Source organism: Nelumbo lutea, chromosome 4, assembly GCF_056320005.1.
Source record: "Nelumbo lutea isolate HS-2025 chromosome 4, American lotus-T2T, whole genome shotgun sequence".
NCBI lineage: Eukaryota > Viridiplantae > Streptophyta > Magnoliopsida > Proteales > Nelumbonaceae > Nelumbo > Nelumbo lutea.
Window position 1 is genome coordinate 77295029 of NC_142687.1, and position 16861 is coordinate 77311889.

The 16861-nt window shown below is 39.8% G+C and overlaps 1 protein-coding gene across 1 annotated transcript; it reads left to right on the top strand.

Moving 5' to 3' along the window:
- Positions 1–1154: 1154 nt before the first annotated feature.
- On the top strand, positions 1155–2419 carry LOC148861189 (extracellular ribonuclease LE-like). The gene is made up of 4 exons (XM_088983390.1): positions 1155–1335; positions 1443–1598; positions 1715–1916; positions 2001–2419. Exons 1-4 carry the CDS (start codon positions 1228–1230, stop codon positions 2258–2260), a joined length of 726 nt encoding a protein of 241 aa, XP_088839516.1. The 5' UTR covers positions 1155–1227; the 3' UTR covers positions 2261–2419.
- Positions 2420–16861: the final 14442 nt, after the last annotated feature.

Below are 16861 nucleotides of genomic sequence, written 5' to 3' on the forward strand. Positions count from 1 at the left end.
AGAGGCACACTTTGATGACTTCAACGGTCACAATCCGATCGGGTGTGATCAAGAGGCACTATTCAAAGTTAATAGTCATTAACTATTAACTAACTTTTAACTGTCACAATGTTTGAAATTGTGACTATTCAAAGAGCCTTTTCTAAACTATCACCTTCCTCTTCTCCATGGCTCTTCAGAAACTATTTAAGGAGTGTGAATCAAGCAATTGAACACAAGTTTTCGAAAAATCACTCTTGTCTTTCTCAATTCAATCTGCTACTATCTCACATAAGGTTTTTTTAGAGACTCTTCAATTTTTTTAGTTACAGATTCTCGCCGAAGACTGTTGTATCATGTGAATGAATTTGCCTATATCCCAATAGCAAACTCAGTATAAGTGAGTGAGATAAATAACATTTTAAAAATAATGCCTTTAGACAAACCTCAGAACACTTCTCCTCAAGATTGTGTGACCCCATTTTTTTTAACAATTGCTCCGCTCCCCTGGCTCCAAATTTGAAAGCATGACAATTTTAAAATGGAAACCATTCAATGGTGGGTTTTGATATTACTTACACGCGTCAAATTGATGATTCAAGGCAACATTTTCTTTTTTAGCTGAATAATATCTTGGGATATAGACAAAGATGAAAGAGATGAAGATAAAAGAGGATATAAACTTGTGGAGGAAATAAGATAACATGTTTTACATTTTACGTCAGATGATAGGATTGAAAGAAAATAATTGTTTTGTCCTTTTAGGCATTAATGAGAAAACATTGCTTTATCCACTTTTGCCTACTAGTAATATTTAATATTGGACGGGATGCAATGCGGCACGTCAATTTTATAAGTCTATATCTCATGGTCATGGCCCCCAGTAATATTTAATATTGGGCGGGGTGCAATATTGGACGGGATGAAATTCTGGACAACCATTAAACCAGAATCATAATTTTAGGTCCTTTCAACACTCCCACGCATCCAACAACATTGTGCCATGAACGGACCCAAATTATTCTCCATCAATCAAAAGAAAAAAAAAAAACCAAAACTACAAATACAAAACCCACGTGCTTTAACATCCTAAACTGGGTGTATTCTCTACAATTTTCTACCAAATGTTCATACTATTTTTGCCTATAAATGCGGCTATCCGAACACCATGCACCATCGCCAAACTGAGAAAATCTAGAGAAAGGATTGAGCTTGAGCGAAGTGAAGTGAAGTAAGAGTAGGGAAACCATGGCATCCGCTTCTACATTTCAACTTATGATTCTTGTCATACAATGTTTAGCAGCTCTGAGTGTTTCACATGCTACCAGTGTCCATTTCTTCCTTCATGCGCAAGTGGTGAGTAGAGAAGACGACCCAGAATTAATCATTCGTTAATTCGTTTCTTTAATTGTTTACACTAATTGTGACAGTTGCGTATTGATATTTGTTTTGTTAATTATTAGTGGGCAGGGTCGTTTTGTGCGTCAGAAAAAGGTTGTTGCTTCCCAAAAACAGGAATGGTTTCGCAGGAATTCACTGTGCATGGCCTCTTTCCATGCTCCAGTAGTGGGACCAGACTGATGAACTGTGATCGAGGCAACTCTTTAGATCTGTCGCAGGTATGTATTTTCTTCTTCCTATCTTCTCATCAAGAGCTACGTCGTACAAACTTGTTTATTAATTTACCTGCTATATATATAATGATATCGATCGATATCGCCTTTTCATGGTGTAGATAACAGGCTTGCTTCACACAATGCAACGCAAATGGCCGTCGTATTCATGTCCAAGCAGCGACAGCACACCGTTCTGGGCTCACGAGTGGTCCAAGCATGGCACCTGCTCACTCTCTGTCTTCGATGGTCAATACGATTACTTTAAAGCAGGTCTCGACTTGAAGGACAAAGTGAATATCCTCCGGATCCTCAAACAGGAAGGTAATATTATATTGTTGCAGGCATGAAGATAAATTCAAGTTTCTTAATTATCACTTATATATGTAAGCAATAATAATGATGCAGGGATTAACCCCGATGGGCAGTACTACAGCTCGGAGAGAATCACACGAGTCCTTCAGATAGCAACTGGAGTAACTCCTGCACTTGACTGCACTGTTGATAAGTTTGGCAAATATCAGCTCTACCAAGTTATGTTTTGCGTGGATAAATCTGGATCAGAATTCATGGATTGCCCCGTCTACCCTGAGCCCACCTGTCCTTCGATCATTAGGTTTCCACCTTTCAGAGGATCAGCCGCTGAAGGGATCTACCTTCGTTCCTAGATCCTAAACTGTTGCTTTTATTTACTCTAGCTATTAAATAATTCACCGCTTTACTGGTGAAAGTGAAATGTAGCTTAACTAATAAAATATGGATATGATGCATGTGATGTATCTCTATGTTGCATGCCTATCAAAAAGAAAGAGAGATCTATTTCCATATTTGTGCAGTACTGTTTTGGCCTTAGGGTTTATGAAAAACCAAAAACTGAATTGCTTTAGGTAGGTAGAGCTTTTAGCCTTTTAGGTTCATCATTTCGTGGTAAAGTTTATCAATCCAGTTCCTTTCTTTCCAATAAATCTAACGAGGAACAAATAATCTAAATCTGATATATATATATATATATATTGGATGGTATATGTCAGCAAGTTTCCATGTTTCTCCAATATTTTTGTTTTAAAAATGTAAAATAGTAATCATTGCTTTTTTTTTTTTCGTTAGGTTCATCATTTAAGGTCACAATTAGTGTAAAATTAAAGTTTACAATTTCGACTGACAACGTCTCGAGAATAAAGACACAACATTGAATAACTCCCATCTAAATCTTTATAATTTACAGTAAATAGGACTTTTAAAGGGATCGGGTCTATTATGCACAAAAAAGTAACCACATAATAAATTAGTACTTGATAAATATTTTGACAACTGTCAAAAGTGGGTATTAATTTTTTTCAAGGGTAGGCTGGGATTATTTTAAGGGATAAGTGTCAAAAAAAATTCTAAGTGCTCATTGATTATACTTACAACTTTGTGCTACCTAATCAGAACTGCTTTTAAGCATCTTTCCCTAGTATTATTTTATGATTATTTTCTAACCAAATAAAGGAAAATTTTCAAGCCATAATTAAGTGCAAATACACCAACCGAGTGGTGGATTGGTTGACACGTAAGTGGGTAAGCCCCAGAAGACATGCGGTTTCGAGCTGATTTTTAGACTCCAAATCCATCTTTGAGAAGAGTGTAATGTTGCCAGATAAAAAGTGCAGTACGGCGGAAAGGGCAGTAATCAATACCAAAAAAAAAAAAATTAAGTTCAAGTACAATATTATCATAAGGTCCTATAATCCCAACGAGCTGATTTTTGGGCAAGCTGATTTTCCAGGTAGCGCCCATTCAGTTATGGATTGTGTGATACCAAATGAGGTAACAGGTTCCTAAGCGTGTTCACTATATGGTTCAAACTGTAAAACCGAATTGAATCAAACTGAATTTATAGTTTGGTTCGGTTTATACCTATAAATGGTTTGATTCGGTTTGAGAATTTTCTAAATTGTGGTTTATAGTTTTGGTTTGGTTTATTTAATTTTATAATCGAACTAAACAGTAAACCAAAATTTTATATACATATATATAATATAATATGAATATTTGATATATAAACATTATACATAATATATCTAAATGAAAGACGTAAAATTATAAATATATAATAAACTCTTTATTTTATAATAAAATAATAATAAAAGTTTTATGTTTTAATTTTTAAAGGATCTATTTGGGCTTTCTAATTGGGTTAAGTCCAAAAGAACCATAGAATGTTCCAAAGTCCCTAAACCATATTAGAAACCGCACCAAACCGAAATAAAACGGTTTGGTTTAGTTTGGTTTCTATACCAAAATGGTTTGACTAGGTTTAAAAATTTCTCAAACTGTAATTTACTGGTTTGGTATGAGATCTCCCAAATAAGGGTCAAAAACCTACATAGAGATAATGACTGGCAGGATAAATTAATTTTTTATGTTACACACCAACTTTTAGCAAATTCTGGATCTGCTTCTCACAATTTGTACCCACATCCGTACCCACAGAGCACCACCACAATGTATTCAGAACATCTCCCCATGAATGACAAGGGAAATATTCCCAATGTGCAGTTGTCATGTCTCGTGGAAAGAGATGTGGGAACATCTCGTGGATAGCAGATCCTTTTAGCATGGAAGATTCCTCCTTTAAAGCCCAACCTCCCCTGTAAACAATCCAATTAATATGGACACATTTAATTATATTTATACTAGTATAAATGATTTTTGGATTTCTTAATTACAGAAATTGCCCATCTGTTTTTAAGTTGCCTTCATTTGAAGATGAGGGCAATAATGACAATTTGATCAACTATAGCACTTACTTAGAAATCTTTTAGCATAAAGTGTCCATGTTTTCAAGTTATCCTTGGTTAACTGGGCAAAAATGTAAACTCAGCTGTTATAATGTTTATTTCTTCCTAAAGTGCCTTGGGCGTTTGCAAAAGCACTTCTAACCACCAAAAAGATGAAACATATATTAAAAAATTAGTGATAATCTATACTGAATAACCTTATTTTAGAATATAATCCCTCTCTATGTGGGGGCAGAAATCATAATTATTTGAGCTACCACAATTTCATTCTAATCTACCTCATTAAGTTCTATATTTCATGCATTAACTCCAATTTCTCACATTAAATCTAATATTATACTTTTGGCTTTCACCACTAATGGTTTAACCTTTGATGCCATAATTAAATAATAAAAGATTTTAAAATAATAGATATATACATGAAAGATAATAAAAATGTAAAAAATTTGTACAAAAAGTTGACATTTCTCTAATATTATATATTTCTTATATTAAACAAAATGGTTAATCAAATAATAACACACACACACACACACATATATAAATATACTGAATGAAATGGTGTATGGAAAGAGCCCTTAGAATTCACAAAATGGAATAGTTCATATCTTGTAATGGCGTTGACCAGGTGATCTATTCTTCATAATGGAAAGCTGTATTTGGGGCATGCCTTGTTCATCTTTGTGAAGTCAATACATATCCACCATTTCCCATTAGCTTTCTTAACAATGATCGCGCTAGATAGCCATTTAGGATAGTGTACCTCTCTAATGAAGTCGGTATTGAATAACTTGTCCACTTCCTCTCCAATAGATTTCCAATGCTCCGATGCAAAGTTCCTCTTCTTTTGCTGAATTAGCTTACAGTATGGGTCCACGCTCAACCTGTGAGTAATGATCGAGGGGTCAATTCCTAGCATATCGACAGCAGACCAAGCAAATACGTCAACATTAGCTTTGATGAAGCTTACTAGTTTGGAAAGTGTGTCTTGAGGAAAGAGAGACCCAACTAGCACTATCTTTTCGGGCTCGACCTCATCCATGTGACGTGTTGAGGTTCTGTCCCTGTAGTGATGGGTAGGGCTATTCTTCCTTCTGGTCTCATAGCTACTCCAAAGAATCCGACTAGAGGCACATCAATGGGTTGTAGTTGGTCTGGCATCAATTGCATATTCTCAAACGCCTCATAGAATAAGACATCAACTAAAGAAACATTGTCTATGAGGATTCTTCTCACTTCATAGTTGACAATTATCATCAAAACCACCAATGCATCGCTGTGGGGTATAGACACACCTCCGAGGTCATCATTGGAAAAGGAGATGAGCTCCTCCAGCCTCTGCTTCTTTTGTACCCTACAATCAACGTTCAACTGTCGAGCATAGGCTTTTCTAGCCAAGGTAGTCTCTCCCCCAGAAGCCGATCCACCAGCAATAACTTCAATGACCCTGGTCAGAGTATGATTAGGCTAGGGATCAGCTAGTGATGGTGCAAAGGACAATGTTGGAATTTCATCGCCAATGTAGTCTTTCAATTGTCCCTATCAAATGAGGGACTCAATCTCATTATTGAGATTGTAGCAATCTTCAGTATCATGGCTCGTGCTACAGTGAAACTTGTAGTATTTCTTGGGATTTCTGAAGGGATAGGAAACCATCATATGGATGCCCAAGATTGTGGAATAAAGGGGGGCAAATTTCAAAAAAAATTCTTTCCCTTCAACTAGGAATCGGATTCCCTATTTAGAAAATCATATTTTCAAGGATCATTCTTGAACCATAAACTGAACCAGATCTGAACCAGAAGGAGGAGGAGAGATAATATCTCTCAACGGAGGTGTTCACGCCCAAGGTAGAAACCAAAATCTGCTCCCACTGAAGATGATGCAGTGCAGGGTGGAGTAGAATCAACAATGTCCTTCCTAAGAACTTGATTCTTCCCAAGAATCACCTAGGCGGCTAGTGAATACAACTCCTACCAATCTTTTCTCCAAAAAATTGGAATCAAGATCTGATCTTGATTTCTCCCAAGCAATGGAGATCGAACTGCTATAGGTGGCGGCTGCAGGAAAGAGGCGGCTAGAGAGAATTTGCAGGGTGCAGAATTCTCTCCTCTGTGATCTCAGCTCTAAAGACAAGACTGTTGCTGGTGACTGTGTGTCTAAAGGCTGCCACCCCCTCTTCCTTTTATAGACTTAAAGGGATCAACTCCTAATCCCATTAGGAGTTGCTAAACCAAATCATATCTAGATTAGAAGTCCCTTTAAGATAAGGGATAAACCTTATCTTATCTACAGATTAGATCATCCAGTTCCTAATCTAATTAGGAAGTTTCCAAATCTAAATCTCATTTAGATCTTGGACTCTCTGAGTGGATAGGGTGTGGGCCCAATCCTATCAGCTGATCTTATATCAGAATTCGCCCCTTAAAGACTAATCAAATTAGCCCAGTTCGAAATGGGCTTAAGGCCCATTTAGGGTTATGTATTCATTAAACCTTCCAAACTGCTGCCCAGTTGGGCTTCCTTGTATGGCGTGGGACCCAAACATTGATCTACACATCAGCCACATGGGTTCAGCCCAGCCTTTGTTACAAGGCCTGGCCGAATACACTGTTATGGACAGTGCACCCCCTGAAACCCATTAGATGGGCTCTATGGGCCCAACACTTACCCTAAGTGGTCCCTGGTCCAAGCCACCTTGTAACACCCAGGGATTGTGGGCAGATGCAAGATTAGCCCATCAGGTATTATCCTCAATGGCCTTACACTTAACCTCTCAGCCCATAATGATCATACACTACCCGACAAGAGAGGACCTCTCCCTCGGCTGCAAGGAACAGTGTTGCACTCTCTCAAATATGGATCCTGAGAATTAAAACCTTTTGCAAACATTTCAAAACCATAAATATATATATATATATATAATTTTTATATCTCATATAAAATATATTTTGCAAAACAAATCTCAACGATGGAAATCGGCTGCTGGTAGTCTTGGTTTCCATCAGTGAGAGTGCATCCCCGATCATTACCTTTGTCCGACAAAGGGGCTGATCCTGTCACTATGATCACCCACTCAGATGAATTCTCAGACTGTCCCAACATACCCAGGTTTTGACCCCCGCTAAGGATCTCACTGATTGGTATATCAAAGACAGCCCAATTCGACACCTAGTGCAGTATCATAATCGAGTCTAGGGGTCAGGTGTAACTTTCCAGTTTTGCCCATCAATCTCCAAGGTCCAGGGCAATACTGGAAATCTGGTCCAGTTCAAAGATTCAATTAATCCCACACTGTATGTGCCTAGGGTCTCACCCCGGTAGCTGAGACAAGCCACCCCAACCGACTTGGTGGCACCACAGTATCAACCTTGTCAGGATAGGTCTCCCCAAACCGACCCACTGGCTGTGAACATTCTAAACTAACACGAATCTCATTAAGTGTCCAGTTTAAGGGTATTACACAGAAAATACCAAGGGAACATGAATCAAATATGCACTTTTATTCATTTACAATAAACTCATAAAGTACATCAATTTGATTGAAGCTAAGGGCATACAAAACTGTCTAACAATTTCCCCTTCTAGGGTGCCTTGTCAAGTTGGCAAACCACTTCATGTACTCCTACTTCCCTACTTGCATGAGAAAATGGGTTCGGAAGAGTTCAATGGAGTATACCTGTCATAGGATGGTACCAACAACTTCTTCTCATTGTTCTTACTATTTGGGCCATTGTCTAGTCTGTCCTTGTCCTTCCTTTTCTTTTTACTTGGGCTAGCCACTATGTTTTGCAGGTGCTTATTGGCCTCAGTTTCCTCAACTGCTAAATATTTTTGTACTTTTTTGAGAAATTCCACCTTGTTCTTAAGTGGTCTCTTGGAAATACACCAGCTGAGGGGTCATAAGCAGAGGCCACTGATGGTGGCAGCCATAGATACTAAGGTGTCAAGGTCTTTAACCTCGAGTTCCTCCTGGTTTAATCTCTTCATATAAGCACAAAGGCTTTCCTCGGGCTTTTTCTTGATGGACATCAAGGAGATGATGATCTTCTAGCACCGTTGACTGCTCATAAAGTAGGCTAGGAAAAGGTTTTGGTGTGTGGCTCATTGTGACACTAGCAAGTGCACTAGCCGTTCAAGTAATAAAGTAGTGAGTGAAGTATCGTTCCCACGAGGATTTAGGAAACAATTACCAATACTAAATTGAACATTTCTTATCTGATCAACAAATAAATCAAAACTCTAAAGCTTAAGAAATCCTAAATTAAAATCTATCTAAATCATTGGTCCAATTGCCTTCAATTCAGGTTAGAAGAGTAAGCAGTAAATGTCAATCTCAGAATTCAGCAATCTACCAATTTGGATCATTCGAATGAATCATGATTGAGCCTTGGTTTGGTGAAACCCCAAGGTCATGAACAGCCTCTCTCAAGTGCATGTTCATCCTATGCATGAGTGACGGTTCTTCTATCTCTAGCAAGAATCTAATCCCCATGCATGCATTTCTTCAAACACTTTTAAGGCATCAATTCAAATCTGAATTGATCACCAACTGAATTGTGCAAGTTATCTCTAACCTTGCACTCAATTCAGTTCTTGAATAGTAGATCTGAATTCCTAGAGTCTCTCTCAAGCACTCTAGGAATTCCAAGCTGTAGATTAATTCGCCCAATCTGAAAATTGCAGATCTGAATTCTCTTTCAAGCAATTCAGATCTTGCAATCTCAGATCTGAGAATTCAGATCTGAGTTTTGAAGGTTAGTTGGCCGAATTAATCTACAATCACACCCTTATTCAAGAAACTTCAAATACAATGCATGACCATTTGAATGAATCAAAAAGAATTAGATTGCTGAACTGAAATTTTACAAGCTGAAATACATCAAGGAAGAATGGAAACAATGAGAAAGAAGAAAGAACATATAACTAAGAAACTGAATTCAAATCAAAAGAGAATGAAACTACAAATGATTTATTACAGAAGATCTTTGAATCACAAACTCTCAATTCGAACTCACCTTCTTCTTCTAGCTTGCTTGTCTTGAACTTCCTTCAGCCCTTCTTCTTCTTCTTCCTTGCGCCTAGCCTTCTTCTCTTCTCTTCTCTCAAGGTGGCCGAACCTCTAAGAGTGGGAGAGCCTTCCTCTCAAGCAATTGAACCACTTTCTCCCCTCCTAGAGGCCTCCTTATATAGTTTTTCAAGGGGGCTCTTGCCCCTTCTTGAAGCCTCTAGAATGGGGTGTATTACACCCCTCATGAACCTTCTAGAGTGCTCCCTCCTTCTCTTCAAGAAACTCCTAGAAGTTGCCGCCCCTAGCTCCCTTTGGGCTGCTATTTGGGCTACAACTTAGCTTGCTTTTGAGCTCATGTGGGCTACACTCTAGGCTGTTATTTGGGCTAAAAATGGGCCTTCCTTGCTGGGCCGAATTCTCCTCATAGCTAGGCTTTATTTCTTGGGTTTTCTCAAGGAATTCACTTGCTCTTTTTGGGCCGAAGTGCTCTCTCTTGCTTCCATGACCGGGCTGGACTGAAATTGGTCTTTTTGAACCTTCTTTTCTTGCCTTTTTCCTTCCTTTTCTTGGATTGATTATCCCTGAACTTATTCTTAGCATTAAGCTAAATTAAGGCAAAAATTAATAAAACCGGCATAAAAATCCATGCTAAAGTCCTCAAAAATTATAGATAAATTGTAAGTTCATCAGGTTTGCAAATTGGTTCCAAGAGTTGATGGATTGAAGAGGGAGTGTAGAGTGAAGGGGATGAGAGATCCATCACATGGATGCCCAAAGATTGTGGAATAAGGGGTGAATTTCAAAAATTTTTCTCTCCCTTCAATTGGGAATCACATTCCCTATTTAGAAAATCATATACAAATCTGAAACTCCGAATTGAAAGTTATAGCAGCAAGTCATATAGATATGATTAGATATTTATTCAGATCTGATTGCAGAAGTGATAGGTAAGGTAATCAGATTTGAACCACATTATTTTCATAAGATACGCAGACCAAAAAGAGCAGAAGCTATAGCAATAATGAGTTTTGATTTCAGAAGTAACAAGAAAATTAATCAGATCTGAACTGCACTCTTTTGAGTAGCAGCTACTCAATCTGAAATTAGTGGTTATTGTGAGGTTTTACAGCAGCTGAAATTACAACAGCTACTTGATTAATCAAATACAACAGCTACTTGATGCTAGGTCAGGGGTGATATGGAAATTCAGCAAGGAGTGCAAGTGTATACAGATCTGAAATCAGTGGTTTGAAGAATAATAGGATCCATCTAATGGACGCCAATAAGGTTGCGGAATGGGTGGGCGAATTTCAAAAATTTTCCTACCTTCTTCCAACTGGGAATCATATTCCCTAAATTTAGAATACAAGATTCAGGGATCCTACTTGAACCATAATCGAACTAGATCTGAACCAAAAGGTCAAAGGGAGGAATATACCTGATCCGGAGAAGCAGTATCTCCCAAAATTGGTGTTCACACCCAAAGAAGAAACCAAGATCCACTCCTGCTGTAGATGACACAGCTGTGGGTGGAACAGAACCAGCAGGGTGGATCCTACACACTGGATCCTTCGCAAAAACCCTCTGAAAACTCTAAACACCAAATCTTTTTTAGTCTTTCCTGCAAGAGGGAATGGCGGCGGCTGGAGGAGAACTCCTGGGACGAAGATAGCTGAACTGCTTCTCTTCTCTCAAGAGTTTTTGTGAGATCTAATCTCAGTTTTCAGGATGATTTTTCTACTCTAAACCCCTGGTTCAAAATCTGATATGTTTCTCTTGGGTTTCTCCTCCTTTCTTCTTGATTAGGAAACCTCCTAATTAGGAGTTATCCCAATCCAAATCAGTATTTGGATAGGGGATCATCTTAATCCTATCTGCAGATTAAGTTAGCTTACTCCTATTCTTATCAGGAGGTTACCAGATCCAGATCTGATTTGAATTTGGTCTCCCAGAGTGGATAAGGTTAAAAGGCCCTATCCTTTTGCTAACATAATCTCAGATCCGCCCCATAAATGGGTGATCATATCAGCCCAGTTCGAAATGGGCTTTTGGCCCATTAAGTGTTCAATGATTAACTAGTTTCCAATCTGCTGCATAGTTGGGCTTCTTTGTATGGCGTGGGACCCAAGCATTGATCTACACACCAGCCACATGGGTTCGGCCTAGCCTTTGTTACTAGGCCCAACAAAATTCACTGAAAAGCTCAGTGAACCCTTGAGCCCATCACATGGACCCTATGGGCCCAACACTTACATTAAGTGGTCCCTGCGCCAGGCCATCTTATAAAAACCCAGGGACTGTGGGCAGATGCAAGATTAGCCCATCAGGTATTATCCTAAATGGTCTTACACTTAACCTCTCAGCCCTTAATGATCAAGCACTGACCGATAAGAGAGGACCTCTCCCTTGGCTGCAAAGAACAGTGCCACACTCTCTACTCACATGGATCCCGAGAATTAAAACCATTTGCAAACATTTCAAAACTGTACAAATATACATATATACTAATTTTGCAAAAACAAAAATTCCAACGATTGAAATCAACTGGCGGCAATTTGGTTTCCATCAGAGAGAGTGCATTCCCAATCATTAACCTTTGCCCGACAAAGGGGCTGATCCTATCACTATGATCACCCACTCAAATGAATTCTCAGACTGTCCCAACATACCCAGGTTTTGATCCCCATCTAAGGATCTCACTGATTGGCATATCAAAGCTAGCCTGATCCGACACCTAGTGAAGTGTCATAATCGAGTCTAGGGGTCAGGTGTAACTTTATAGTTTTGCCCATCTATCTCCAAGGTCCAAGGCAATACTGGAAAACTTTTCTGGTTTATGGATTCAAGTAATCCCATACTGCATGTGCCTTGGGTCTTACCCTGGTGGCTGAGACAGGCCATCCCAACACTTGGTGGCACACCAGTATCAGCCTTGGCATGATAAATCTCCCTGGACTTATCCAATGGTTGTGAACATTCAAAAATAATACGAGTCTCTATAAGTGTCCAGTTTTAGGGTCTTACACAGAATTATACCAATCAACATGAATCAAACATGCACTTTATTTATTTAGACTAAATGTCCAAAGTACATCAAATCGGATTGAAGCTAAGGGCATACAAGACTGTCTAACAGCTCCCACTTGCACTTAGGTCCAACTGGTACAAGCCGGAGCACATGGTACGTCTCTCATGCCCTCAATGTCCAAAGTACATCAAATCGGATTGAAGCTAAGGGCATACAAGACTGTCTAACAGCTTCAATCGGATTGAAGCTAATGGGTCTACCACATTATCATTTGATGCTACCTTCTGAATTAGGATGTCCCCTCTACCAACGATCTCCTGCAGCACATGGTACTTCCTCTCGATGTGCTTTAACTTCGAGTCGGCCCGAGGCTCTTTAGCCTGGGCGATGGCTCCATTGTTGTCGCACAACAACGGGATGGTTGATGTGCTGGACAGAATCACTTCCAATTCGTCTATGAATTTCTTCATCCACAAGGCTTCCTTGGCAGCTTCACTTGCAACAATGTACTCAGTCTTGGTTGTGGAATCTACAGTGGACCTTTGTTTGCTGCTTTTCCAGCAAACAACACATGATCCTATCATGAAAACATACCCAGATGTAGACTTTCTATCATTTGGATCCAACTGGAAATCGGCATCGGTATACCCTAGAACTTGTAGTGAACTACCATCGAATACCAGACAAAACTCTTTTGTCCTTCAAAGGTATTTAAGTATGTTCTTCACAGCAGTCCAATGCTCCTGCCCTGGGTTGGCATGGAATCTGCTTACCACACTCACCGCCTGAGCTATGTCCGGGCGAGTGCACAGCATGGCATATATGATGCTCCCTATGCCTCAGGCATAGGGAACGTCTCTCATGCCCTCAATCTCCTCAGAAGTCTTAGGATACATCTTCTAGGAGAGAGTGACTCCATGCCTGAAAGGAACATTTCCTTTTTTAGAGTTCTCCATGCTATATCTTTTGACAATTTTGTCAATGTAAGAAGCCTGGGATAATCCAATTATCCGCTTCGATCTATCTCTATAGAGTCGAAGACCCAGTATATATGAAGCTTCTCCAAGATCTTTCATGAAGAACTGTTGTGATAGCCATACTTTGACCGAAGTCAGCATTCCTACATCATTCCCAATGAGTAGGATATCGTTCATGTACAAGACCAAAAAGGTGATCTTATCTCCATTGTACTTCTAGTAAACAGAGGGTTCATCCAGATTCTACTCAAAGTCAAACGTTTTGACAGCAAAATCAAAACGAATTTTCCAACTCCTAGAAGCCTGCTTAAGTCCATATATGGATCTATTAAGTTTACATACCATGTGTTCCTGACCAATAGCAATGAAGCCTTGCGGCTGCTGCATGTAGATATCTTCATTAAGATCTCCATTTAGGAACGCGGTTTTGACATCCATCTAATCTCGTAGTCTTGGTATGCTGCTATAGCTAGCAGGATTCTAATGGATTTGAGCATGGCCACGGTTTCCTCATAATCGATACCTTCTTTCTGAGTGTACCCTTTCACCACCAAACGAGCTTTATAGGTTTCAATCCTACCATCGGGGCCCTTCTTTCTCTTGTAGATCCATTTACAACCAATTGCTTTTACCCCGGAGGGCGAATCTACTAGAGTCCAGACTCCATTGGTCTCCATTGAGTCCATCTCATCTCTCATGGCCTCCACTCTCTTTTGGGAATCTATGTCTAACATAGCTTCCATGTAAGTCACGAGATTCTCTTCACTAGTCAAGGCTTCCACCAGGTAACTATCCTGGTCATAACCATATCGGACTGGTGGCCTGGATACCTGAGTGGATCTTCTAGGTTGGTCATTACCTGGAGCCTATGGGACATCTCCCACTACACCTGAGCTCTCCTCATCAAGAACTATTTCCTGATGATGGGTGTCCAGGATGTATTCGGTTTCTAAGAATTGGGCGTTTTGACTACAAAACACTTTCTGCTCGCTTGGGTCATAGAATAGATAACCCACCGAATCTTTTGGGTAGCCTATAAATAGGCAATGGCTGGTTTTCGACTCCAACTTGTCTGCACTTGTTCTTTTAACGTGTGCAGGACAACCCCAAATCTTTAAGTGTCTTACACTTGACTTCCTTTCGGTCCATAGTTCATATGGAGTTTTCGGAACTGATTTGGTTGGAACTCGATTCAGCATGTAGATAGCAGTTTATAATGCGTACCCCCAAAAGGATGTGAGTAATTCTGAGTGTACGAGAAGTGATTGGACCATGTCCAACAAAGTCCTATTCCTCATCTCTGAAACACCGTTGAGTTGAGGTGTAGTAGGAGGAGCTAATTGTGACACTATCCTTTTGAACTTTAAGTAGTCCTTGAATTCGTTAGAGAGATACTCGCCACCTCAATCTGATCAAAGGGCCTTAATTTCTCTCCCTAACTATTTCTCGACTTCTTGTCTGAACTCTTTGAACTTTTCAAAGGACTCAGACTTGTGTCTCATTAGGTACACGTAACCATATCGCTAAAAATCATTTGTAAAGGTGATGAAATACACGTGTTGATTTTGTATCCTAACACTTAGGGGATCACATACATCAGTATGTATTAAGTCAAGTGTGCCTACAGATCTTTCAGGCTTACCGTCAAATGGCTGCTTAGTCATCTTACCTTGAAGGCAAGGCTCACAAGTGAGAAGGTTTTCTACGGTTAGAAAATCCAAAGGACCAAGTTGCATCCCCCGATGGCCTTAGCGAACCTGAGGTAGAACTTCAGGAAGAGTTTGAGCCTATAGGCCGAGCTGCCTCAGGCAGTTTGGCGTCCACCTCTCGTCGACCTGTCTCATTAGGCAGAAAGAGGGCATCGATTATGATGAAACCTTTTCTCTTGTGGCCATGCTTAAATCCATTAGGATCCTGCTAGCTGTAGCAGCATACCATAATTATGAGATTTGGCAAAGGGATGTCAAAACTACATTCCTGAATGGAGATCTTACTGAAAATATCTATATGCAGCAGCCACAAGGCTTCATAGCTGTGGGTTAGGAAAACATGGTATGTAAACTCAATAGATCCATTTATGAACTTAAGCAAGCTTCTAGAAGTTGGAATATCTGTTTTGACTCTGCTGTCAAATCGTTTGACTTCAAGCAAAATCCAGATGAACCCTATGTTTACAGGAAGTACAGTGGAGATAAGATTACTTTCTTGGTTCTGTATGTAGATGACATTCTACTCATTGGGAATGATGTAGGAATGTTGACTACGGTGAAAGTATGGCTTTCACAACAATTCTCCATGAAAGATCTTGGAGAAGCCTCCTATATACTGGGTCTTTGACTCTATAGAGATAGATCGAAGCGGATAATAAGATTATCCCAATCTGCCTACATTGACAAAATAGTCAAAAGATACAGCATGGAAAACTCCAAGAAAGGAAATGTTCCTTTCAGGCACGGAGTCACTCTCTCCAAGAAGATGTCTTCCAAGACTTCTAAGGAGATTGATGGCATGAAAGACGTTTCCTATGCCTTTGCCGTAGGGAGCATCATGTATGCTATGCTGTGCACTCTTCCTGACATTGCTCAGGTAGTGAGTGTAGTAAGCAGATTTCAGGCCAACACAGGGCACGAGCACTAGACTGCTGTGAAAAACATACTTAAGTACCTTCGAAGGACAAAAGAGTTTTGTCTAGTATTCGATGGTAGCTCACTACAGATCCAAGGGTATACAGATGCTGATTTCCAGTCGGATCTAGATGATAGAAAGTCTACATCTGGATATGTTTTCACGATAGGATCGTGTGCTGTTTGCTGGAAAAGTAGCAAATATGGGTCCACTGCAGACTCCACAACCGAGGCCGAGTACATTGCCACAAGTGAGGCTACCAAAGAAGCCATGTGGATGAAGAAGTTCATTCACGAGTTGGGAGTAGTTCAATCCAGCACATCACCCATCCCATTGTTGTGTAACAACAATGGAGCTATTGCTCAGGCTAAGGAGCCACAAGCCCACTCGAAGTCGAAGCACATTGAAAGGAAGTACCATGTACTAAAGGAGATTGTTGGTAGAGGGGACGTCCTGATTCTGAAGGTAGTGTTAGCGGAAAATGTAGCAGACCCATTGGTCCTAAGTGCAAGTGGGAGCTGTTAGACAGTTTTGTATGCCCTTAGCTTCAATCAAAATGATGTACTTTATGAGTTTATTGTAAATGAATAAAAGTGCATATTTGATTCATGTTCCCTTGGTATGTTTTTGTGTAATACCCTTAAACTGGACACTTAATGAGATTCGTGTTAGTTTAGAATGTTTACAGCCAGTGGGTCGGTCTAAGACGACCTATCCTGACAAGGCTAACACTGTGGTGCCACCAAGTCAGTTGGGGTGGCTTGTCTCAGCTACCGGGGTGAGACCCTAGGCACATACAGGGTAGGATTAGTTGAATCTTTGAACTAGACCAGATTTCCAGTATT

Coding starts and splice junctions, on each gene's coding strand:
- LOC148861189 (XM_088983390.1), top strand. CDS start 1,228: ATGGCATCCGCTTCTACATTTCAACTTATGATTCTTGTCATACAATGT. Junction 1,336..1,442: donor TCTTCCTTCATGCGCAAGTG/GTGAGTAGAGAA, acceptor GTTAATTATTAG/TGGGCAGGGTCGTTTTGTGC. Junction 1,599..1,714: donor ACTCTTTAGATCTGTCGCAG/GTATGTATTTTC, acceptor TTCATGGTGTAG/ATAACAGGCTTGCTTCACAC.